Source organism: Nothobranchius furzeri, chromosome 15, assembly GCF_043380555.1.
Source record: "Nothobranchius furzeri strain GRZ-AD chromosome 15, NfurGRZ-RIMD1, whole genome shotgun sequence".
Lineage (NCBI taxonomy): Eukaryota > Metazoa > Chordata > Actinopteri > Cyprinodontiformes > Nothobranchiidae > Nothobranchius > Nothobranchius furzeri.
Window position 1 is genome coordinate 41,595,572 of NC_091755.1, and position 21,494 is coordinate 41,617,065.

A 21,494-nucleotide genomic window follows, 5' to 3' on the forward strand; every position below is an offset into this window, starting at 1 on the left:
TCCGCGTCCGTCCGTCCCCGTGGTTAGAAATTTTCCGAGGTGCGCGTTGCGGAAATTCTGGGCCGTGCGGAGACGCGGTGGAGGGGCGTGGTTGTTAAAATGACGCAAAATGATGCAACTTTTCCGCGCGGAGCCGTGCGGACCTCGCGGACGCGTCAAGCATAAACCAACCTTAAAGGGCGACCCCCAGATTACTGCTGTGTAAGTGTTGGTAAACTGAACAGGCTGGTCTAAGAAACAGCTCCAAATGGAGCCAGGTAGGATCGAGGTGGTGTTTCTGTTTCCTTGCTCTCCACACTCGGCTCACGTCGCTGCTCTCTCTGGCTCTGAAACATGCTTCCTCATTTCTGAGCTGCATGCATGGACAACAAGCCTCCTGGGTGCAGGTTGGCAAACACCTCCCACTCATCCTGCTCTGGACTCGGACACCTGACCAACAGAGACACAGATTAAACCCACACAGGACGGCGTGCTGCTGCTTGTGTCACTTCCTTTGTTCTGTCTCGGGTCACTTTGTTATTATTTTGATCTCGGCTCCTTTTGGGTGTTTCTGTCTCATTTTGTAATCTTTTTGCTTTGTGGCCCACTTTTCTCTCCGCTCCTTCCGGGACGTATTTTTTGTGTCAGTTTGGTCGTTTTGCATCTCATCACGGATGTTTTCGTTTCCATTTTGGTCATTTGGTGTCTCTTGGAGTTTGTTTTACGTCTCAACGTTCTCTTTTGTGTTTCTGTGTGGAAGCTCTTTTTGCATCTGTAGCACCAAAACAAAGTAGGTCGGACCAAACAATGTCCCCGGATCACACGGGCGTCGTTCTGCCGACACCGTGACAACTAGAAAGGAAGGAAACGTGGCTCAGACAAGACATCTACACAGCTCCACCTGAACGGTCTCAGATGGATTTATTGTAACGATGCAAAGAAGAGAAATAAAGGTCACGACAATAAGCTGCTGCCCTCATGAAGCAGTTACCATCAGCACCTCTCAAGCTCTCTTCATGTCCACTAGGTCAGTGGTTCCCAACCTTTTTCCCAAGGGACCCCGTTTTTTTACCAGTAAAATTTTGGACGACCCCCTCCCATTCTCTCTTCCAGTACAAACATTATTAAGAAATGATAAAATTGTTCAAGCACATTTTAATATGCTTTGATTCAATAGATAACAGTAATAGTCGGCTCCAGTACAGAACAAAGTCATTAACAAAACCAAACAGAGCATAATGTGCTTGACAGTTTGTATTACTTTTCTGAACACATTGTTTCTTGTAAACACTGATAAATCAATCATTCCTTTCAATAAACGTTTGACACATAAAAAATACACTGAGCAAAATGTACTTAAATGTGTATATTACTGTTTATACTAGATTATTTACTGTAAAGGCTGTGATTAATCAACCAGTCCTATCTTTAATGAACTTTTGACACTTGAAAATAAAACAGTGAACTGAGCAAAATGTTCTTAAAAGTGTGTTACTTTTTCTGTACTAATTATTTCCTGTCTTAATATCAGTAAACCTTTCACTCATGAAAAAATTGTGAGCAAAATGTAGGCTATAAACAAGTAATAAATGAAGTTTTAACCCCTTAAAACTTATTCAGCAGCCTGTATTATCACCAGAACCCCTTCCTTTCACCACATCACCCCGGTTCTCCAGCAGCTCCACTGGCTCCCAGTTAAATTCAGGTCCATCTTCAAAATTCTCCTCCATACCTTCAAAGCAATCCACAACCTCTCTCCTCCATATATCTCAGACCTTATAAGTATTCACACCCCATCCCGTTCACTCAGATCTTCTTCTTCCATCCATCTTGCGGTTCCTTCTGCCCGTCTCGCTACCATGGGGAGCAGAGCTTTCAGCCGCTCTGCTCCTCGACTCTGGAACTCACTTCCCCCAGACATCAGGAACATCGACAGTTTTACCCTTTTCAAAACAAAACTCAAAACACACATGTTTAAATCTGCCTACAACCTCTGATTTTATTGAACTGTTTCTCTCTTTGTTTTTTCTTGTTTGGGTTTTATTATTGTTTTATTGTATTTTATCACGTGTTTTCTGTAAAGTGACCTTGGGTGTCCTGAAAGGCGCTTTTAAATAAAATGTATTATTATTATTATTATTATTAAAGTGGAGAGGTCCTGGCGACCCACTGAGAGGCTTTGGTGCCCCCTTGTGGGGGTCGGGACCCCCAGGTTAGGAACCACTGCACTAGGTCTTTCTCTCCTTTTGCACATCGAGGTCCAGTCTAGGATGCTACTGTGATGCATTCAAGTGACCTGTGATAATGGGAAATCACGTCTCTTATGAACCACTCCATTCCCTCACATGCATTTTTGGCATGCATGCTTTTCACAACTTTTGATCTAAGTTATTTTAATAAATCTGAAATCTTCATTCATTATATGTGAGCAGACAGTTGAGCCGCCTTCATGAAAGACCAAATTAACTGGTGATCTTTGGTCTCCAATCAGACCAACAGGAATAAAAGAAGAAAGCTGTAAATCCAGCTCAAAGACAACAAAACAAAAGGAACATATACTTCTGGAACAGCCACCACATACAGCAGCAGCACAAAGTCGTGACTCTTCCCGCTCAGTCAGAACACAAAATGAGTTGTGCCCTGCCGGGGGCAGATGGTGGTCACCTTGTTGCCTGACGGCGTCTGTTTCCAGCCTCAGAGTAATGAAGAGGCAGAAGAAGGAAGCAACGAAAACAGGCCGCTTCCAGTTGTGACCTTCTGAATTCTCCTGACCTGTGACCTTGTGGGAGACAATTTTGTGTACACCCCTGTTCCCTGTCAATCAAAACATTGGAGGAGAAGGCAGCGCAGACACACAAACGCACACTTCTGCACGTTTGTTATCTGGGAGACTGACTTTGTTCGTTGTCCCTGATAACGGGGGAAATGGAAATACAGAAAACAATTATACCCTTGCGTGGCTCCAGCGTCTCACCTGAGGAGAGCATTCGGATCCATCCGTGTTATCCTTCCATTCCTTCTGAAATATTCAGAATGCAACGGCGGGGTCTGGGTGCATGAAGCGTGTTGCAGGCTGAAATCACCAGTGAACTTGAAGAGCACTAATCAGTGTTGCATTGCTTTTGTGTGAATCTGTCTGATACACCTGCCGGCTGGAAATACCACGCTGATTTGCATTTTTATTTGATTTTAATGTATTCTTCAGAGGTGTTGATTTCCAAATATAGAGTATCCTTCGCTCTGTTTGCTAGCAACGAGCAGTGCAAGTTAATTCTGTGTTTTTAATAGATCAAAGAGGAAATCTGGGGCTGTCTTGTGCAATTAAGGAGATGCATTAAGAGGAGCAAACCCCCGTGGGCTGTTGTTTTTAAATGATGCCCCACTGCTTCCACTGCCACATTACGATTAATGCTGTGCAGACGTGCCCTTTTGTTGAGCGCATCCGACAACGTGTCACATTCCTGCAGACAGACTACAAGATGAGGGAATTTTCCCCCAAACCGAACGCTGTTGATGTTTGTTGAATCCTGGAGCCAGGAGTCAGGAACCACAGAGAAACCTCAGACATAAATATTCCTTAATCCGATCCTCCACCTTGCACTGGGACTTGGCTGTTCGTTTTCATTCTCAAAACTCCCTGATCCAGTCGGGACCTTCGTGGGCATCACGGTTCTGTTTATGAGAATTTGTCAATTATTTCAGCATGAGCAGACTTACAAGCAATCCTCTGAGGAGAAACAGCAACTCCTGAGAGCGTTTCAGTCATCTTCATCACGATCTAATCACCTTTAACGCGGCGCAGTGAAAGTAAAGTGAGACAAGCCGCGTGATCTGCAGCTGCCCAGGAGGTCACATGGGGCTGTGGTAATTAATCCTCACCAGAACTCACACGGCGGCTCCGGAGATTCACTGTTAAAGATCCACCTCACGGCGCTTCCGTACGGGTAATCCGCACAATAGATGCATGCATTCACACTTACGTAAGCCACTATGTCAATAATAAACAATAATACCAAATAATCTGTGGTTTGCTACTTAATATCGTAGCTTTTTACAGTAGGAATAATAAAAATGATAACACAGAGCATTGGGATTATTGTTATAAAGTGAGAACTGAGTAGTTTTCTAGCTCATAAATACATTTCCAGATCATTTGCATCACCAAACACCAACAAGCCTGTAACTTAATCAGAATCAGAATGAATTTTATTGCCAGCGCTCCTTTCAGAGCGTAGGAACTTGACTCCATAGTACAACCTGACCAAGGTTACACACACACACATATAGACAGGACAGATACAGGCAGACCATGGGAGCAGCCATGACGGCGTTCCTTTGTAGATGAGTAAGGGAATACATGAGGAAAGTTCAGGGAGGGAGAAAAAAGGCATTAACAGGGTTACACCAGCAGGGTGTAGCGCTCCAATGCAAAAAAAAAAACACCCGACATGTAAGCAACAAACGTCACAGTTCACAACATGAGACCCGGTAGGTAGGGGGGAGGGGCTGGGACCCTGGTTTCATCAGCGGGGGCGGCCTGTGTGGCGCTCAACCAGCTGGCTCCGCAGGTGGGAGGGAGGTCATGGGGAAGCACAGAGAGCAGTGAGTCCTTAGCTTGATGATGACCTCGGTGGAGACCACAATCTGAAGGGGGGGGGGGGGGGGGGGTAGAGATTCACAGCATTTGTCTGCATTCCTTCCAAGTCAGTTTTGCTCATGTTGAGCTAAGATTTGGTGTCATAGAGGCTGAGGGTCATTTTAACGCATAACTGCTCTCCTGAGGTTGCATGACATTGACATTTTTATCACGATTTGACCAAAACAGCAACAACTTCATCATTTCTAAACATAATAAAGATGTTTTTTGGATAAAGTTTAAGTCCGAAAAAGAAAGAAAACACTTAATTGACTTACCATTCATTTATTTAGTTTCTTATTGTTTATCAGCACATGTGCCGTCTAACTCCAACTCCTCACCCTCTTCTTGCTGTACCAAGTAACCAAAGTCTCCACCCAGCCGATCCAGATCCTATCCTCTGCACCGACTGGGTGCATTTATCTTATCTAGATACTACAGGTTGTCACTTGAGGCCATGTACAGCAATGAATTTGGCATCTCTCTGCTCCGAGAGGCCCTCACAAACCAAAATATTCAAATGTGGCTAAGCGATATGCAAATCTAGCCATGATTTCCACAAACCCACAGCTCATTGTCAAACATAACCTCAAATCACTTTGCTGGCACTGTACCAGATACTTCTCCCCTCTCAGTGTTCCTGCTCTCTGTAGCCTCCTTGATCTGGTGTCATGCTGATGGCTGTAATTGTCAGATGCTCCTTTACGGCACACGTCTCATATGTGGAGAGCATGAGAGCGGTGGGCGGTAGGGGCCACTGGTTGAGGTGGGTTGCATTCGTTTGGCCCAGTCCTCTGATCCTGCAGGAATCAGGCAGCCGTTTGGTGATAATTGCATATTCATATTAATAATGACCCGGCAGCACACCTCTCCTCCTGCCAATAGATGTCATTATTTTCTGTGCACTCCAACATTTCTATTTATAATCTAAGATTCAGCAGAGACCTTGCTGCAGGGACATCGACCAGATAAATATCAAAAATGTATTAAAACTGGCCCGCTGGCCGATTTTACCGCAAAGACTTCGACTCCCATGATGCTTTGCGGCGTCAGCGCGGAACCGACGCGCCCCCTCCTTTGTGTTTTTTCCAGCGCCTGCTGCCGGTGTCTGCAGCTCCGCTGTCTCGGACAAACTAAAAACTCCTCTCACTCAGCGCCGAGTTCACTCAGCTATTTTCTGACGTTGAAGCCCAGAAACGGAGATTCTAGCCGCTCAGTAATGTGTTCACGACTGAAAGAGAAAGTTTTCCAACTAACGTCCAGACAGAGCTGATATAACTCCAGCGAACAGCGACGCGCTCAAACCAGCACGGCTCTGTAGCTGCTGTCGTTGTGTTTCCTCCCCGACACACAACAACGCGGTCAAGCTGCTCAGACATGTTCATCAGCACAAACCTATGTGAGCACCTGTTGTCATCTAATGTTGTCATTATTATGATGAAGATGAACAAAACAACAGGAGTCTCCTCCTCAGCTCAGATCAACCCCATGATGCAGGTATCTGGCTGGAACAGGTGAGCATCACAGTAAACCAGTGGAGCAAACGGAGCTTTAAATATGTTGGTTTTATGCTCTTTTTCTGCTCCAAAACATGAAAGTTAACAGGTGAGATGTTGCATTTTCATTTAAGATAAAATGATATTTTTATTTTGTTGTTGGCCCGTGAGAAAAGATTTAAAAGATTTAAAAGATTTTAAAAATGCTGATTATACCACAAGTAATGAATACCACTGATGCCTTTTATTTAAAACTGACTTGCTCGTGTGTAATTTGGTTATTCCACATTCAGTGTTAGCGCAGAAATAAGTTTGTTTCCAAATTAAAAGTTTCAAAATTGCATATATGTTGATAAAGAAAATGTGCAAATTTGCCGTCACTTTTTCAAAAAATATTAAGTTTGGCCCTCGACTCCGTCCCAGAGTTTCATTTCGGCCCCGTGTGAGTTTGAGTTTGACACCCCTGTTGTAGACCATCTGTCTCAAGGTTTGACGCGTTGTGCATTCAGAGTTGCTCTTCTGCACACCGTGGTTGTGATCAGTGGTTATTTGAGTTACTGTTGCCTTTCAGCTCAAACCAGTCTGGCCGTTCTCGTCTGACCTCTGGCATCCGCAAGATATTTTCGCCCACAGAACTGCCGCTCGTTGGATGTTTTCCCTTTATTTGGACCATTCTTTGTAAATCATAGAGATGGTTGTGTGTGACAGTCCCAGAAGATCAGCAGTTTCTGTAATACTCAGAACAACCTGTCTGGCACCAACAACCACGCCATGTTCAAGGTCACTTAAATCACCTTTCTTCCCCGTTCTCAAGCTCGGCTTGAACTGCAGCAAGTCTTCTTGACCATGTCTACATGCCTAAGTGCATTGAGCTGCCACCATGTTTACTTTATTTTTTACTTAACCTTTATTTATCCAGATGAGTCGATTGAGAACTAAATCTCATTTACGACGACGATCTGGCCAAGAGGCAGCAGCAACAGACACGTAGTTAGCTTTACTTCGAAGAAAAACAGGTAAGATAAAAAAATACAAGATAAAAATAAGGTAAACAATTAGACATAAAGACAACGGACTGTTCTCATTTACAATATGTACAAGCAGTCCAAACAGACTTTAAACAATCTATAAGTACTCAGAAGCACATTGGTGAGAAACTATTGATTGTAATGAATTATTGAAGGTAGATAATGGAATGTAGTGAGCTTCAGTGAATTCTGCAGCTCATTCCAGTCGATGGAAGCAGCAAACTGCGATGAGCAGCGGCCAAAGGAGGTGTGATCTTTGGGAATAACCATAGAGATGAAGTTACTGGAAAGTAAATGGTGCTGGTTGTTGGTAGTGATGATGATGAGTAGGGCTGCTCGATTATGGCAAAAATAATAATCACGATTATTGTGACTGAAATTGAGATCTCGATTATTTAAGACAATTTTTCAATTAATGTTGATTTTATTTGTTTTTATTCAGTCATAAAATTGCTCTGGGCACAATCAGGACAAAAATAAATAAGAAACAAGATGATCACTAAAATAACTCCTGTGTAAAAAGACCAATATACTTACAGCTCATAGTTTATGACCCAAGGGCTATAGACCTTGGTTTAACTCATTTACCGGAACTGCGCTGCTCTGGGTGGCTGCATGTTGGAGTAGCTCTGTTGTCTACATGTAAGTTTTGCCTTTTCTTGGGCATTTTTTCTTCTAGTTTCTCAAGAAAAATTGTATTTTTTGGACATTTTACTTTTCTGTTTCTGGTGCTGTGAAGCTTGGAGGATTTTTACTGCTATTTTTTTAGCTTTTTACACTTTTTGAGCATTTGTTATGATGCGTAACCATGGTAACAAATGGTTTACAATCGGGAGCAGCTGATTAACATTGGGAAGGCTGAAATAATACCTCAACTGAAGCCACAAATCCCAAATGAGCTAAAACGCAAGAAGCGTGGGTGCAGAGCGGGAGCAAAACGGAGACAGAGAAAGAGAAAATTCAAACCATCTCTCCCATCGATCATAACGGGCAATGTGAGATCACTGGCCAACAAGATGGAGGAACTCCAAACCCTTTCAAGGACTCAGCCAGAGTTTCGGCAGTTTTGGAACCGCTGGAGGAGATAATGCAAAGAAGGATTCTCCAGAGAATCAAGAAAATGATGGACAACCCTGAGCATTCTCTTCACAAGACTGTCCGACAACGGAAGAGTGTCTTCAGTCAGAGGCTTCTTCAGTTTGGCTGCAACACTGACCGCTACTGGAGATCCTTCCTGCCAACAGCCATTGTAATATACAATAACTCTTTGATGACTTGATTATTATTATTATTCTGAGCTACTACAGCGATCAATTTCCCTCTGGGATTAATAAAGTATTTTTGAATTGAATTGAATTGAAGTCTAACCAGTACAGACCCAAATACCAATATCTTACAAATACCAACAGCAAGAATTATACAGCGGCATTTATAACAAATAAATGCAAATAAATTGATGTTCACAAAATGTTGCATAACATTTATTGAGTCGTGTCAAGGTGCTGTAGGAGAGTGCACTAGCACCGAGTCCTCATAGAGGTTAGTTATTATTTATTAGTGTGAGGAACTTATTTCTACCTTATTTATAAACTATTTATTTACAGGTCCATCATTTAATGTAATGTAATTGTCCCAACCACAGCTGCACCCCCCATTGGGATTAAAATTGGATTAATTGAGCAGCCCTAGTAATGAGCAAAGATGTGGCGGTGTTCTACCAATGATTGTTTTGTATATGAACTGATACCAATGCAACAACCTGCAGGAACAGAGAGATGGCCACTTAATGAGTGAGTACAAATCACAATGATGAGTAGAGAAAGAGGCACCAGTGATGAAACGGATTGCTGAGTGATAAATGACATCAAGTTCATGAAGAATTTTTTTTGGAAGCAGTCCTATAAATGATGTCACCGTAATCTAAGATAGAAGGATTGTCATTTAGGCCAAGATTTGCTTTGCAGAAGGAGTAAAGGATGACCTGTTGTGATGTGCAAACTCAATATCTGACTTGACTTTAGAAAGTCATGAATTAGTGTGATTGTCAAATGAAAGTGTGCTGTCAAGCCAGATACCCAGATAGGAATAGGAACTGACTACCTGTAGTTCTTTACCATCCAGGAAAACAATACTAGGGTGGAAAGTTACGGTTGAAGATCGAGAACTTTGTTTTACTTGTGCTTAAATGAAGATGAAGGTTGGAGAAGGCGTGTTGAAGACAAAGTTGTGCTGCAAGGAGGACAAAGCTGTGTTCAAGGAAGAACTGCATGCATATAAAACGGTGTCGTCTGCATATAAATGTATATGAGAACTGTCAACAGCATGAACAATATTATTCATATAGATTTTGAATAAGGTTGGGCCCAGTATCGACCCTTGTGATTGGCTGATTAGTAATGTGTGTTAACGAGCAGTTGGACAGGTGCAGGGGCGGATTAAGGACTGAAGAACATCCGGGGCTTAACACACGCGCGCACACGTGACACGCACACACGCATGCACGCACGCACACACACGTTGCACGCACTAGTCAACATCATGTCTTGTACCACATAATTTTTAATCTGAAGCTACATATGAAGCATTTTCAGGGCAGAGTATTGTTCCTGTTAGTGTTTAGTGTGAGATGATAGTAAATATTCCCTTTCTTTCTCCAACCACTTTACCTGATAAGCTAACTTTAGGCAAACCAGCAGCACAACAAATATTTTCAAATAAGACTCACAAACCTGAGTCAACACCAGTCTCATCAAAGCTGGGGTTCTGTCGCCGTACTTTTGGTCTAAAAAACGTCCTTATGTCCATCTTCACTCATGCGTTTCAGGCAGAGACTGCAGAAGAAGCCGGCTGCTGAAGGGCTTCTTCTTCAGTGGTGGAGGCTCAGGCAGGCTGTATACAAACTACTGCCAGCTGCTCCCTCTCTGTTGGACTTTGGTACTGCATGCTACTTCCGCGATTTAGATCCGGGGCTTTTCATGAAACATCCGGGGCTTCAGCCCAAGTAGCCGGGCCTAACGCCGCCCCTGGACAGGTGTACCCAATAAAGTGGCCAATGAGTGTATGCATAAACTGTTCATTAAATCAAACAGCTTTCAATTCATCTCAAGACTTAATGGGATTATAATGTATTATTCATTATTACTGCATTAGCACAATCATTAGTGGCTATTGTGTCTAGTCAGACCTGTTACAGCTCAGGTAGGGGTTACCTGTGGTACACCTGCGTTACCTCAGCTGCTGTCTGGTTGAAAAAGTATAAATAAAACGTAAAATGTGTAAAGGATGGTGTGAAGTCATTGACGTTTACGTGTCACACCTGATGGGAATGGACATGATGGATTCAGTGATATGGGACAAAACCTGCATCCATTCAAAACAGGAAGCTTGATTTATGATTCTGTTTCTGTGAGGGTTTGACAGACGGAGACGTTTCATTAGATAATTAAAAGGAGAACCAGCAACATTAAAGACTCACTTTGCTTTATGTTCTATTGAGATAAAACAATAGAAGAAAGGAAATGTGATGTTCAGTCAAACTGACTTAATGGTTTTGCTGAGAGAGAAAAAGTAGCATTAGCTCCTAAAACCCAGCGTAAACTACAGATTAAGAAAAGTGCTACACTAAACAAGCTCAGATTACAGACCTGACCAATGCTAACGTGTGCAGGGAGCAGATGTTGACCTCATGCAGTCTGATGTTTGCTTGTTTGTCTGCTTGTCAGAGGGCGGCACCTGTGAAGTAATCGCTGCTCACAGATGCTGTAATAAGAACCGTATTGAGGAGCGGTCACAGACGGTGAAGTGTTCTTGTCTGCCAGGAAAAGTGGCGGGAACCACCAGAAACAGACCTTCATGTGTCGACGGTGAGTACAAGGCTGGCCCGTGGGGTCCTCGGGTTCCATAAGGAGAAGCTTAAGCAGGACTTCGGATGATAGAAGTGTGTCGTAGGTAGTTCATTAAACTGCCTCAGGTTGGAGAAACAGGTCCGATAGACAAGCTAACCACTAGTCACAGCAGGGTTGAGACCAAAGAAGATCAAATAATCTTAAAACAGCTCCAGTAACAAAAATCTCACCATGTGCATGTGACAGAAATACATTCCATCAACTTAGCATCACGTGTTTTTTACAAATATCTCTGTCATTATTTGAGGAGGTAAAGTAGGCAATGGTTCCACTCAAGTAGCGTTGCTTGAATATACATTTACTCAAGGAGAAGAAAAAATACTCAAGTAAAAGGTCATGAGTTTGTAGGAGTTGGACCCAAAGTGCAGGTGAATGCACACGAGGCCTGACTGCAACAATGGAAACGGGCAACAACAAGAACATGGCAGCGGGGGTGCAACCAGGATGAGACCAGGTAGACGGGAGAATCTGAGCACAAGAGAATCAACAGGGACATCAATGGTAGCTACAGAGTAGGAACAGGTGAGCTGAATGACTGAGGAGAAGCAGGTGTGAGGAGCGCATGACCTCAGCTGACCTACTTACAAACCAGCTGATTGCATTTGGTTAAAAGAAGAAGAAACTGATTTTTATGCAGCCCCTCTCAAGATCAAAGTCATGAGGGACTTCACAAGAACAAAAAAAATCTATATTTTTAAAAGGCTCCTGTAGCATCATAACAGCTGCTTTCATTTGTTAAAACAGTTAAATCAGAGAGACCAAAATAAGGACATGTGAATTCCTGTGGTTTAAAAATAAATAAAACAAAAAAATATACATTATAAAATTACAGCTTAAAGGGCAAGTCACCCCCCTACCGGAAACTTACTCCACTCCCATTTCTTGTTTGAAAAATGCACCACAGGGAGGTGTTGCCAGGCAGACGGAGAGGGCAGAGCCACTTACAAATAGGCACACACACACACAGGCTCAAAGTGACCATTGGTACCAGCCATCGTCACAGTGTAACTCTTAGCCAACAGCAATGGCAGATTGAAATTCAAGTAGTGCAGAGGTTTTACCTGAGGAGGGCGCAACACTGACACGTTTAGGCAGAATATTTAAATTTTAGCTAAAGTGCCAAATAATTGACTACACATGTCTACAGCACGATTAGATTCTCATAAATATAGTTTATCAGCACAAAAAAGTTCATTTGGGGGTGAGTTGCTCTTTAAGGAGGAAGTAATAATGTTACTCAAATAAAAGTCGTCGTCGTCTTCCTCCGCTTATCCGGGTCGCGGGGGCAGCATTCCAGCTAGGGAGCTCCAGACCGTCCTCTCCCCGGCCACCTCCATCAGCTTCTCCAGCAGGACCCCAAGGCGTTCCCGGACCAGATTGGAGATGTAACCTCTCCAACGTGTCCTGGGTCGACCCGGGGGCCTCCTGCCGGCAGGACATGCTCGAAACACCTCCCCAGGGAGGCGTCCAGGAGGCATCCTGACCAGATGCCCAAACCACCTCAACTGGCTCTTTTCGATCCGGAGGAGCAGCGGTTCTACTCAGAGTCCCTCCCGAATGTCCGAGCTCCTCACCCTATCTCTAAGGCTGAGCCCGGCCACCCTACGGAGGAAACTCATTTCGGCCGCTTGTATCCGCGATCTCGTTCTTTCGGTCATTACCCAAAGCTCATGACCATAGGTGAGGATTGGGACGTAGATCGACCGGTAAATCGAGAGCCTGGCTTTCTGGCTCAGCTCCCTCTTCACCACGACAGATCGGCTCAGTGTCCGCATCATTGCAGACGTCGAACCAATCCGCCTGTCGATCTCCCGATCCCTCCTACCCTCACTCGTGAACAAGACCCCGAGATACTTAAACTCCTCCACTTGAGGTAGGACCTCTCCCCCGACCCGGAATTGCAAGCCACCCTTTTCCGGTCGAGAACCATGGTCTCAGATTTGGAGGTGCTGATCCTCATCCCAGCCGCTTCACACTCGGCCGCGAACCTACCCAGCAAGAGCTGAAGGTCAGAGCTGGATGAAGCTAGGAGGACCACATCATCCGCAAAAAGCAGAGACGAGATTCTCCTGCCACCAAACTCGACACACTCCACACCACGGCTGCGCCTAGAAATTCTGTCCATAAAAGTGATGAACAGAACCGGTGACAAAGGGCAGCCCTGGCGGAGTCCAACCCTCACCGGGAACAGGTCCGACTTACTACCGGCTATGCGGACCAAACTCACGCTCCTCTGGTAAAGGGACTGAATGGCCCTTAACAGAAAGCCACCCACCCCATACTCCTGGAGCGTCCCCCACAGGGTGCCCCTGGGGACACGGTCATAAGCCTTCTCCAAATCCACAAAGCACATGTGGATTGGTTGGGCAAACTCCCATGCCCCCTCCATCACCCTTGCAAGGGTATAGAGCTGGTCCACAGTTCCACGGCCAGGACGAAAACCACATTGCCCCTCCTCAATCTTAGATTCAAATCAAAGTAAAATATTAAAGTAAATGCTACTGTTTGGAAGTGTTACTCAATTAAATATAACTAAGTATATGTAACTAGTTACTACCCAACTCTGATTATTTGTTGTTCAAAATGCTATTAGCGTAGCTGTAGTGGTTAGCTGTAGCAGATAGTTGTAACGGATAGCTGGAGCACTTCTGCTGAGATTATTGGAATTTATTTGGATAAATAATCTTTTTATTATTCTTTTTTTTTTACTGAGTTGTTTAAAAACCCAACTGGTTCCTGGTTTTGCTCTGGCTAGCGGTTAGCTCGTCAATCAGAAAGGATGAATGCCACAATCCTTAAAGAAAAGCACCAGCCAGAACAAACATGTAGACTGACTGCATGTAAACATTTATACTTCTAAGAAAAAGATGTCATTTATTAATTCAAATTTCAAACCACTAATGACTCCAAATTTCACAGAAACGAAGAGGAGCAACAGCCGGAAAAGGTCACCAGGCTGTGTGATTTACATGAGAAACAGAACAGTCACCTCCACCTAGCTGTGCTCTGATGACTCATTAGTATTTTCTGAAAAAGCTTAAAATGAACAGGAATGCAGACATTTACTGATTTTATTGTTAAACGTGGCGGGCCTACACGCACCAACACCTGCTGGATCTGGCTGGGGCACGGATGCAAAGATGTAAACGTGAAATTCATGTTTCTTCAAACGGATCTCTTCCAAAGAGCTAGCTGGAGCAGATAATAATTGTTCACTATTATTATATATTATTGCAGGCCCCCATTAAACAAGATCCAAGCAACCAACTCAAGGTCTTTTTACTTTTGCAGGTGAAGAATTGTTTTTTTTTCTTGTTCTTTGTTGAATTCCATCAAAATGTTGATGCTTCAAACTAAAAGTAAAAAATAAATAAAACTGCTGTTTTCCAAAGATATTGAGATTTGTTCAGTCTCCCAAACACAGAAAAACCTGAACCAATCAAGCTTTTCCCGAATAAGATAACATTAAGGGAGATAATGTCACATCCACCTTCTCTTGTGTCTGCAAGCAGCAGCTTTACTCTGAAACAAGACAAACAGCCAGCGTCTGCCTGACGTTAACACGCCTGAGGGACGAGTAAAGAAAAACAAATACCACAATGCAAAGAGATGCAGGCTAAAAAAATGTTGTTTACATATATTCCTGATAGGTATTTCATGATGGTTACATGCATTTCTCGACAAATTTCAGCAGTGCGGCTTCAATCCTTTGTAAAAAATAAAATAAAAAATGGATTTGGTGCTCGGGTGTGAAAGCTGAAAAAGCAAATGGGCTCCCAGGAAACCTCTAACCTGCAGCTTTTATCTTAAATTCTTGTGCAAATATTACTGCAATCTGCGAGCGGACGGGGGAATGTGAGGTCTCTCCGTGTCAGCTCTGACAGATTCTTTCCCTCCGTCTCACATTACAAACCATTTACTGTCTACTTACCCTGTATTTAAGGCAATTTTCTCTTGTGATGGAAAGTGTGCGGTGTGCATTAAAGTCAAGTCTGAGTCCCACCTACCAGTCCTCTCACTCAATGAAAAGCCAAAGTTTCAGCCTCTACATTCATATCTAATGGTGTACACAAAAGGAGCTGCATTTCAATACATACAGCTGGAATTGCTATTGATTCTGTTCATTGGTTCCTGTGAAAGGTGAATCCACAGAACTTCAAATATCATCAAGCATGAGCCACTTTAATAAAGACTCAGATATTTTAGCCTTCATAGATCAGCTTTAGGATTTCAAAAGCCTCTTTTATAATGGGCTCGACACACGGGAGGCGACAAACGACCGCGATCAGCGAAATTTGTCGCTGTCGCTTTTATTACCTGTCACACGGGAGGCGATCCGCGGCAGCGGCCAGCGGCAAAGCCGTCTACGCGTTCTGTTCCATGGCGAAATCGAAACTTCCGTAGTTTTGTTTGGCTGTGTCAGGTTGGAGGGAATTAAGGTTATTTAAGTGGTTCAGAGTTAATAAATTGGTAGATGTGATGTTTCACAAGGTGCTGCTAGAGTTATGTGAAATCTTACTTCTGATTTTACTATAAAACATAATAATAATCAACTTCTCCTCCATGTTTGCTCGGAGATGTACGGAGCATCCTGTCCGCTCATTGGTCAGTGAATGAAACCTCCGTTGATTGGTCCTCGCCCGAGCGACAACGATGAAAAGTTGAAAATGTTACAACTTTCTGGGATCGCGTCGCTGGGTCGTCCGTGCACGACACGTGCACGAGTGCAAACTTTCACACGCACGTTTTTCGCGTTTCGCTTGGTAGGAGGGAGACCCGCGATTATCGCTTTGTCGTGCATGTCTCATTGAAAATGAATGGAGGAGAGGCGATGCCGCCTCCCGTGTGTCGAGCCCATAAGACAGACCATTGCGTCATTACAGAGTGATAAATCCGAATTTGTGGGTCTCGTAAATGCGGCAAGGAGCAAAGGGGAAAGGTGATAAAACTCGATCCTGATGCGCTTAAGCTTGGTTTATGCTCGACGCGTTTACTTTCTGCTTGGTGACGCGGCTCGCAGATGGAACGTGCTTCACAGCTTGCAGCGTTTATGGTTCATGCGGCTCGTCTCTGCGGTGAGCCAATATTCTCCCAAACTGTAGGGGGCAGCATGGAGCTCTACGGCATGCATCCAACACTACACCATAGTAGAAGTAGAAATTACTGTTTACAACATGGCATTCCAGCATTTTTAACAGCGTCCTCGTCTTTTCCGACAGTGCGAGCTATTTCTCTCCAAGAATTATTAACAACATGTTGATCACGGTGATCTCTGAGAGCTGAATCATACAAATGTCTGTATTTACCAACCTCTGCCGTACTAGTTCTTGCCGGTCCGCCATGTTTTTCGGTGTCCGACCGTCCGCGTGGTTAGAAAATTTCCTAGGTACGCGGTGCGGAAAGTTTGGGTCGTGCGGAGGCGCGCTGGAGGGGCGTGGTTGTTAAAATGACGCAATTTTGCGGCGCGGAGCTGTGCGAACCTCGCGGACGCGTCAAGCATAAACCAAGCTTGAGCCCCCCGCCTCTGACGGCTAAACGCGTGTCAGCCCCGCTAATCCCTTTGGAGCGGCTGTGGGAGGCCCCCCCGCAAAAGAGGGTGGTCGCGTTAGTGACGCGTACTGCGCTCCGAGTACCGGCCGGAAGGGATATAAACACAGATAAACATGGCCTCTCACTAGTATCTTTCAACCACCTACAACATGAAAAACTGGACGGACGCGGAGACCATGGGGCTTTTGGCCGTGCGAGCAGACGAACAGATTAGTCGCCTTTTTACGGGGACGTGAGAGACAGCCAGCTGTTCGACAGAGTGGTGAAAACACCGGCTGAGCGGGGCGTCAAGCGGGACAAAAGGCAGGTCACATCAAAGCTAAAGGTCCTGGAAAAGAAATTTCATCAGTCTGACGTGTCCTCCGTCTGACGCTGAATGCGCGACCCCGTACGTCACATGCTGGGGGGGGGGGGGGGTCGCCCAGCGACCTCCCTTCATCCCGTCTTGGTTTGAGAGGTGCCTGATGGCAGTTTATTCTAGCTTCAGCTTTGCTACTATAAATGCCAACCCCCCCCCCCCCCCCCCCCCAGGGAGCCGCGGCGAGTCCCGTTTTGCAAACGCTACGGTCCTGTAAAAACAGCAAAAGAGTCCCAGAGAAGTTGTACCGACGTGCAAACTGAGAGATTTGTGCTACAGAATATAAATGGAAACATCTCCAGCCATTGGGACAAACTACATCTCAGATGGGAATACTAATCAGGAATGGGAGTGATCCGTGCAGACTTCAACCTCATCCACCTCTAAGGTGCTTTATTTGTCTCCTGTTTAAGGTTTTTTTTTTTGTTCCTTGTAGCATCCATAGTAATTGGGAGGTGGTGGTGTGAGATGGAGCCCTGTCTGGAGGGGGAGGAATGCAAAACGCTCCCTGACAACTCCGGCTGGATGTGTTACGCCGGGAACAAGATCAAAACCACGAGGGTGAGATAACCTCTGCCAACTGTCACAGCAAACACAACCAGTCTGCATTTACACCAGCTCAGGACTGGTTTTATTGGTTTTCAGTCTGCATGGTAGCTCTGCTGCCTCACAGCACGAAGGTTGCTGGTTCAAAACCCTTTCTATGCGGAGTTTGCATGTTCTCCACATGTCAGCTGACCGTACTCACTGTTACATCCTCAGTTGTACGTCACTTTGGATGTAACGTGTTCACAAGTGAGTCAACAGAAACATTTAAATCGTGTCTATGAGGAAGCTGAGTCCATCTGCGAGCAGCACGGTAGCTCGAAGCAGCTTCAGCCTGTTTGGTTCTGACCCGAGGTTCTACCAGCTGACAGCTTCCTTACCCCTACTTCACACTGGGACCGCAACGCAACGGCACTGCTTCAAATTAGAATCCATTATAGTCCACGGGGTGATTCACGTTGAAATTTTCAGGCACATCCCAGAAGCGGCTCGCCATGCCACACCACGCCGCGCCGCGCCGCTAAAGATGGGATCAGGTTCCATCTTGGCCATGTGCCACTTCTGGGACACTACAACTTCCACAGTTAACATTAAAGTCAAAACCTCATTAGCCACCACACACTGGTGAAATTCATCTCCGCATATGGGGGGGGCGATGAGCTGCAGCTGTGGCTGCGCTCGGGAACTATTTGGTGGTTCAACATAAGACTAGACCAGAAATCGCACACAGTTTCGTTTAAAACCCCTGGTAATTTTCAAAATAAAAGACTGTTGCAGGGATGCAATGTCGTTTCTATGAAGATTACTTCAGTAAAAGTGGTCCAACTGCTTCTTTACTCCCTGCATCGTTGCAGAAGTGCAGCAGTGTGTTTTCATGGCTTTAATCCGGGCAGTGGAGAGGAACAACACCGCATATGACATTAAACAGACATATCCAACGGGATTGACTTCTTGTTGGTTTAATGGCGCAAACTCGAGGGATTTTGTGCCACGATGCTACTCCGTGGCTGAGACTATCCCGGTGTGTAATGGACCACAGCAAAAGTCACGAGGTACCCGTTGTGCTGCCGTTGAGCTCCGCTGTGTCATGGTCTGCATCTGCCCCCCTCCTTTATGTGCCTCCTGGTGTCCTCCACCCTCTGTTTCTGTTTTCCCCATTGTGTTGATTAGTGTCACCTGCCTTCCCTCCAGCAGCTCACCCCACACACCTGCTTCCTGTTTCCCTGATTGCTCCTCCCAGTGTATTTAAGCCCTGTCTGTCCCTGTGTTCTTGTCGGTCCATTGTTTCTTGTCAGTCTCCTCTGCTCTCTAGCTTCTAGTGTTTTTGGATCTCTGGTTTAGTCATTTGGATTTTTGGTTTTGGCTCCCTGCCTTTGGACTACTCCTAAATAAAGGATTTATTTTCATCCTCTACCTCCTGCCTGGTTCATCTGGTTTTCTGCATTTTGGGTCCTAAACATCCTACTACACCAAAACGTGACACGCTGATGCTTCCAGTGTGAAGTAGGGGTCAGGATCCCAGAGCCCTGCTGGGTGTATATACTGAAGGGAGATCCTGCATGTCCCACTTTAGAGTTGCTCAACCATGTATTTCTGGCTAAGAGTTAGCATCAGTTAGCTCAGTTAGCTTGTAGCTGGGAGTAATGGCGGTCCCAGAACCTCAGTGTTCTGCTCTGCTGCAACTCTTTGCCCTGTTGTGTCTCGTCCGGGAGTGTTGAGACGTGTGACACGGCCGGCATGACGGTGGTCCGAACCACCCACTAGGCTTCAAACCCAAGACTCAGAAACCTTTAGGTAACGTAACGGAGAATTTGTCCATGTTCTTTTAGCGTTAGTCATTGATACACTCACACACACTCACACGCACACTCTCACACACACCCTCCACCCTGAGTTTTGTCAACTCTTCCTTCGTCTCGATGCAGGTACAGCAAGGTTCTGCTGGCTGGTTCCCCTGCAGCGAGGCCAGGCGTTTGACAAGTTTTAATTTTTATTGGCAGTTAGAGGCAGTGAGCATGGACGCAACCAAGCCTACTAACATATTTCACTCTTTAATTGATGCTGTTCATAACTTAGGGCTTTCCCTTCATTTACAGCTCAAATACATAAAGCCTCAACGTGACTGAATCCAATTTTCATGCAAGTAAATGAGGTCTGGAGGTGAAGAATCCTCACAGACATGAAGCTGCATGCAAATGTGGAGCCAAACCTACCTGTTACCAGAGCTGAACGTTGCTGCAAATGACTTGCCAACAGCACAAATCAACCCACTGCTTTATTTTCCCACCTTTGCCAGAACACTCAGCCATACCCTACATCAACGTACTGACACCTGGAGAAGAGGACGCAAAGCCGAAACCTCAGACTCAAAGGTCAGACGCCTTTAATGTGCGGGAAGAACACTCGTAATCGTTTATTGATGCTTTTATTAACAGCTCTGCTTTGTGAGGAACTAACCGGATGATTTAAACCGACTCCTGTGATTCTCACACTTTTCTTTCTCGTTGTAGCACTGTCGTTGGACCAATTATCACAAGAGACAATGAAGCTATTGTTGCTTCAAGAAATGCGAACACTTTCACATCAAAGTGTAAAAAAAAGATGTAGAATACATAAAGCACATCCTGCTTGAGGCTCCCAAAAACACCGACGCTCTGAGGAGCCTGCAAGGAACTTCATCGTAACCTTGTGATGAATCTATTTTCATCTTTTGTTTTTTCCTCCTGACTTTGAGACGGAGTTTGGCTGTTCCGGCATTTGGATTAATGTTGGAGAGCAGCTGATTGGTGAGTGACGGATGTGCCGCACAACGCCAAACGGCAGAGGAACTTCTCAAAGGGAGAGGAGCAGAAGCTGACAGCACTCAGGATTTGTTATTTTCTGATTGTTTTTCTTTTTAATAATGTTGGATGTAAAATATTGTGCATAAATTGTCTTTTTCAGTGTTCATGAAAACTTTATTTGTGCTGTTCCCCGTTTTCTGACAGACAAACCCAACATGGCCAAAGGTTGATGAAATCACGCAAGGAAGATGTTTTCTCTATATGTGAAAAAATAACGTGCGTGCGTGTGCATGCGTGCGTGCGTGCGTGCGTGTGTGTAGATCATTCTACTACATGTTTATAGGGTTCCTGTTTGACTCTGATTCCTTCTTGCTTCACACTCGGTGACACTCATGCCGCCATGGAAGGGATGCGTTTTCCAGAAATGTGAAATCCGTGGGTTATTTTCGATACTTGAAATGCCTTATTTATGTTAAATCATTCAAAGGGATGATTCTGTACATACAAAGCCATTCACTGATATGTGCTGGAATCCATTAAAGTCTCATTTTTCCTGTATACCAGCACGTATGTGTTCTTCTGTGAGATATGAGCGCAGCGTGAGCTGAAAGGACCGGGCTCCTCGCACACCCGACCGTGTCTGCGCCGGAGCATGAATAAATAAAACCACACGTCCACATGCACCCATAAATCACTCAGGTTCATTCTTAAAACCACGACTTTCCCCTGAATAGATCAACATTTTAGATTTCCATGAGCCTCACAGCAGCTCACTCACAGTCTCTGCGGTTTAGTGGATAAACTACAAGCATTAAACAACGGTGTCCTGGACAGGTGTGAACACTGAACACCTCACCTGTTGTGGAGAAGCTCTTTGAATGGCCCGAGTTGAAACAGAAGTGAGTTTTGATCAGAGAGACGAGCTAACAGTCACTAAATGGATTTCTCTCATGTTGGCTGGTTCAGGATAATGTTGATGTTGTTGTTCATAGACCTTCACGCTGCAGAAAACTGTTTTTTTTTCCAGAAGAAACATTCGATTTAATTTGTCCAGAAGTAAAAGAAATAGCTAACAAACTTTAGCTTTACCATTTCGTCCTTTTCTGTAAGTATCCAGGAGGGATGTAAGGACACACGTCGCCCCAGCAGCACTTCCCAGCTCCTCCTGGAGGATTCTAAACCTCCACAAGGTCAGAGAGGATGTAAAATCCCT

General features: G+C 44.8%; 1 protein-coding gene across 2 annotated transcripts in view; it reads left to right on the forward strand.

The window, feature by feature from the left end:
• The window catches only part of LOC107396425 (chemokine-like protein TAFA-1), a 71,244-nt gene extending 50,405 nt beyond the window's left edge, over positions 1–20,839 (forward strand). For both annotated transcript variants that reach the window (XM_054745666.2, XM_054745665.2), the window contains exons 3-6: positions 10,862–11,002; positions 17,389–17,513; positions 19,795–19,870; positions 20,009–20,839. In XM_054745666.2, coding sequence (XP_054601641.1) covers positions 10,862–11,002; positions 17,389–17,513; positions 19,795–19,827 — 299 coding nt within the window. In that variant the 3' untranslated portion in view covers positions 19,828–19,870; positions 20,009–20,839. The remainder of the gene's footprint in view (positions 1–10,861; positions 11,003–17,388; positions 17,514–19,794; positions 19,871–20,008) is intronic.
• The last annotated feature ends 655 nt before the right edge of the window (positions 20,840–21,494 follow it).